General features: G+C 48.5%; 1 protein-coding gene across 1 annotated transcript in view; it reads left to right on the top strand.

Moving 5' to 3' along the window:
• Positions 1–4,811, top strand: part of Acer2 (alkaline ceramidase 2) — a 34,711-nt gene that overhangs the window by 6,876 nt on the left and 23,024 nt on the right. Inside the window, exons 2-3 of the mRNA XM_010630900.3 lie at positions 191–376; positions 4,330–4,444. Of these exons, the coding sequence (XP_010629202.2) occupies positions 191–376; positions 4,330–4,444 (301 nt within the window). The remainder of the gene's footprint in view (positions 1–190; positions 377–4,329; positions 4,445–4,811) is intronic.

Here is a 4,811-nt window from a genome sequence, read left to right as displayed (position 1 = left end):
GCGGCGAGCGGCGTCTTCTCCCTTCGGGCTGCGCCCGAGCGCACCGGTGGCTGTCACGGAGCCCAGAGTGGCCCAGGAGGGTGGCTCGGTGTGTGCTGTGTGGGCAGGCCGGGTTTTTTGCAAGGGTGCAGTAGGGTGACCAGAGCTGCCCTAGGGTTTTACTTCAGACTTTCCCGATTCTACCTGAAAGTGCCACGTCCTGGGAACCCCCGCCCTGCGCAAAGCCAGCGGGTCATCCAGAGCTGGAGTGGACAGTGGGGTGCAGAACTGGCCGGAGACAGCGTTGAGACACAGGGTCCTGCAGGGTCTGCCGGGTCAGGCCGTCCGTCTGGGACCGGCCGAGCCTGCTGTGGGAAGTCTCCAGCCTGGCGCCAGGGTGAGATCCAGTGTGTTCTGGAGATTACTTTGGAGCAAGCGTTCCGTGGAGCTCATAGAATGAGGAACCTTGAACGGAAACATTCGCACATTTTGAAATTGTGGTTTCCTTTTAATTAAAAAAATCTGTGGGTATTAAGTAAACTGATTCTCAAGAGGAGAATCCAACAAGGAGCTGTAGAAACACCCCTCTGCTGAACTGTTGTGCGCTTCGGCGATCCCCACCATTTGAAGGACGTTCCTTTCTCAGTAGAAATGGAACCCGTCTGCTCTTCTGTTGTTTCTTCCTCTTTCTGCCTTACGGAGAGTCTCCCTTTACTCTGGGCTTTTCCTCCCGTGACCGGTGTCTCTAGGAGGACGGTGGAGCCGGCGGGCCATGGTTAGGTGGGCTGCACAGGAAAGCAAGGACGTGTGTCACCCATGCGTCTAAATGTGCTTCTAATTGTGCACCTAAAAGAGGGTTGGAGCAGCATCATTTTACTGCAGCTATAATAGACGACTTCATGCCTTTGTCAATAGTATATAAATACATTTAAAAGTGACTAATGTGGCTGGCTATGGTGGGACATACCTAAAACTCCAGCTATTTAGAGGCTCAGACAGGAAGATCATAAGTTTGAAACCAGCCTGGGTAAAAGTGAGACTGTCTCTTAAAAAGGGGGTTGGGGCCTGGGGATGTAGCTCAGTGGTGCTGCACCTGCCTGGCGAGCACAAGGTCCTGAGTTCGATTTCTGGTACGGGACTACAAAAAAGGGTATAGGGTGGGGCTGGGGCTCTACTCAGTGGTAGAGTGCTTGCCTAGAGGGCATGGACCCCTGGGTTCAATCCCCACTACTGCAGCAAAGAGGAGGGGAGTCGTGTGCAGCACTGTGCTGCCAGTGGTGATATAAATTGGTAGAGCCACCCGAGGACAGCATGGCAGGAGAGAGTTGTCCTTTACCGAAGCAAGGGGAGTTGGAAGGATCTCAGGCAGTCGAGGTGTACTGGGGTAAAGGTTAAAATGTAGAGTATCCCCGGCATTGGAGGTAGGACCTAGAAACTGGCTGACTGCTGTTCTCTGCAGCACTTGCAGCGAGCGAGGAGCTGCATCACTGAGAAGGTTTGCAAGGCATATCCTGAATGGGGAAGGGAGCGACAATGTTACAGTAGCGAACAGATGTGTATGTGCATTCATGTAAATGCATAGAAGAGACTTAGCAGTCTAGTAGCTATCTCTGGGGAAGAGGGCAAAAAAGAGACTGGCTCTGTAGCCGTCCTTGCTTTCAAAGGAGAGTGTGTTCCTATATGAAGAGAGAAAGGAAGTTACCTATGGCATGGCATACCAGTTTCATTTTTCTCCTTTTTCCTCTTTGCCTCTTTTCTTTTCCGTCATCTTCTGCTTTACCTCGTCATCTCCTTTTCTTCCCTCTTCTACTATATTTAACAATAGAAAGCCAAGTTGTTTTTTTTTTTTTTTTCAGTATTGGGGAACAAACTCGGGATCTTGCACTTGCAAGGCAGGCAAAAGCCACTGAGCTAAATTAAATCCCCAGCCCAAGAGAGCCACGTTTAAACCATGGAATGGGCCATGTGTGTACAGTACGAGATAGCTCACCACTTTCAGGTGCCTTCTGAGGGGCAAGTTGGGTTCCAGATGTGGGTGAGTGCCTTGGAGTTGAAAGTCAGCTTGGTGTGCTGGGAGGAGGTCACTGGTGGTGCCAGGTGGCTGATTGTCTCTGAGCTTGGCCAGCCCTGGAGCTGAGCTACGTCCCTGGCCTTTTTTTCAAATTTTAAATTTAATTTTTATTTATTGGCACCAGGGATTGAACTGGGGTCCTTGCGCTTGCCAGGCAGGCAGCAGAACCACTGAGCCAAACCCCTGGCCCTAAAATTTTTTATTATGAGACAAGTCTCACTAACTCACTGAGTTGTCCAGCCTGAGTTTCAACTTGTGATCCTCCTGTCTCAGCCTCCTGAGGGCTGGGATTACAGACATGTGCCACCACGCCTGTCTGAATGCCCTTCATTTTAACCCTAGAGATCTCTGATTCTTTATGTTGTTCCATTGGAAAGAAAAGCAGTGATGGAAACACCTGTTCCTATGCTTACACCCGTGCTCTGATTCTTGCTTACCCTGCTTTTGGGTAAATGCAGTTTGGCCTTATTTTTAGGACTGAAGGCCATTTGGGATGTCCTGCAGTTTATTCTTTCCTTACCCATGGTCCAGTAGCTGAGAGGGGCAGAGAGAGGGAGACAGGGCGAGGGGGCAGACCACCCAGCCGAGGCCCTTTACGCAGAGTAGCGAGGGCAGCGGCAGCTGTGCTCCTGCCCTGTCCCAGCACAAGGTTTTGCTCTCTCTTCTTTCTTTCTCCCGACTCTTCTTTTATTCTTGCTGCCTTTGCTTGTTTTGTTTCTCTCCCACTTAGTCTTTCTTTCCTTTTTAAAAATCACTATTTGCAAGGTGTGGGCTTTGCTCCTGGAAGTGCTTGAGCAGTCGTTTGCCCGTGGCTGCGGTGGGGCAGCCTTGCATCTTTCCAGGCGTCCTCAGGTGACCTTCTGCGGTGGCCAGCCTGGGACCTTTCTGAAAGCTCCGGCTTTCGCTTCCCAGACTTTAGCTACCGCCTCTTCTCACCTCTGAACGCTTCTTCTCCTTGGAAGTCTTGTTGTGGCCTCTCCTGCCTGGCCTCACTGGCACGGCTTGTCAGACTCACTGTGGTCTTTGCATGGTGCACGCTGCATGCACAGAGCTAGACGAGGACCTCGCTCCACAGTTGGAGCGTTTCTTTTGAGGTGATGGAAACGTTTTGGAATTAGAAGTGATGGTTGCCCATCATGAATGTATTAAGTGCCACTGAGTTATACACTTTAAAAGGGTTGATTTTATGGTATGTGAATTTTATCTCAATTTTAAAAATTCACAAAGGAAAAGCTGGCTATGATTTCTTTTTTTTTTAAACCCAGTAATCAAACAATAAATAATTAAAAAAAAGAAGTGAGGTTCTAGAGTTCTGCTTTCTGATACGGTAGTCTCTGGCCACAGGTGCTTCTGAGCACAGAGGTGTGGCCGACCAAATGCAGACTTGCCTTACGCAGCCTCGGTGTGAACTAGGGAAGGTGTGTGTCCCATTCCTGATGGGTTGCGCTGGGGTCTTCCTCTGCGCCCAGGCTGGACCTGGCCTCGGTCCTCCTGCTCCCACCCACAGTGGCTAGGATCTCAGGCATGTGCCACCATATCGGGCTGGTGATATCTGAACAGTGACTGCATGTTCGAACAATATTTTGGATCTATTGCCTTTAATAAGTTATATTATAACAATTGAAAAAACAGCTGAATGCCTCCTGGAGACTGATGAGGGAGGCTTAATTCTACACAAAGTGTAAAGTAGAGTGATCTCATTTTAAAGCTGGGGGGAAACTGAGAAATTTGGTCTTCACTTTAAAATAGGTTTAGATTAGGGGAGAAAGCTGACCCAGGGTGGCTGAGGAGAAAAGGCTGGTCTTCCTGGCAGGAGACTGACAGTCAGAAGCTCGAAAACATTGTCTTTTTCACTTTCACCCCTTCATCAAACTGCTTTTATGTTGGTCTGGTCTTTGTTTTGTTTTGCTTTACCGTTATATAGCATAGGCCTTACCTTTGAAAAATGTAGGTGCAAGTAGATGAGAATGCTTCATGATGTATCTGTGTAGAGCACTGCTAGTTACTAGTTTTTTGAATCTAGAGAGAAGCCTCGGCAGGGCTCTACCCGAGGGACAGGCAGGAAGGAGCTCCCTAAATGGTCATTAGAGAAGCTTCAAAGTTGCCTCGTTGTATATTTGCCTGAAAACAAAAACAAAAACTAAACTCAAAAGGCAGGAAGGTAGACACCATGCTTGGCCAAATCCTTCCAGTTTTTGAAGGACACACTTGGATGAGATGCTTTATTTTTTGCCCTTTCACTTAATCTTCATCTTCATTTTATGTTTCTTCCCCTTCAGATCAGCAACGTGTTGTTTTTCGTTTTGCCGCCCATCTGCATGTGCTTGTTCCGTCAGTACGCGGCGTGTTTCAACAGTGGCATCTACTTAATATGGACTCTGTTGGTGGTAGTGGGTAAGTGCATGCGTGGGGACACAGGCCCAGAGGGAGGAAGTGAGGTCAGCGCGTTTCTTGTGTCCTGGGAACATAATGTCTCGTAAACCACTGTTGCTTTGACGTCTTAAGCAAACTGTTTTTCACTTACTCGAGGTCAAAAGGATTCTTGAATGCAGGCTTGATGACAAGGCTGCTTGTAACTATCATCACCTTAAGTGCATTTGAGACTTTCATTGTGGCTTACAGTTTTTGAGACCATCTGAAGAAAGTAATTTTAAAAAAGGACTTGAAAAAATCAGACGTGGGCTGGGGATTTAGCTCGGTGGTTCTGCCACCTGCTTCCCAAGTGCAAGGTCCCGTGTTTGATCCCTGGTACAAAAAAAAA

This window comes from Fukomys damarensis, unplaced genomic scaffold, assembly GCF_012274545.1.
Source record: "Fukomys damarensis isolate Sample0158 unplaced genomic scaffold, DMR_v1.0_HiC HiC_scaffold_31, whole genome shotgun sequence".
In the NCBI taxonomy this organism is placed as follows: Eukaryota; Metazoa; Chordata; class Mammalia; order Rodentia; family Bathyergidae; genus Fukomys; species Fukomys damarensis.
Note: the sequence above shows the minus strand (reverse complement) of the source record. Positions and strands in the feature narration are given on the sequence as shown.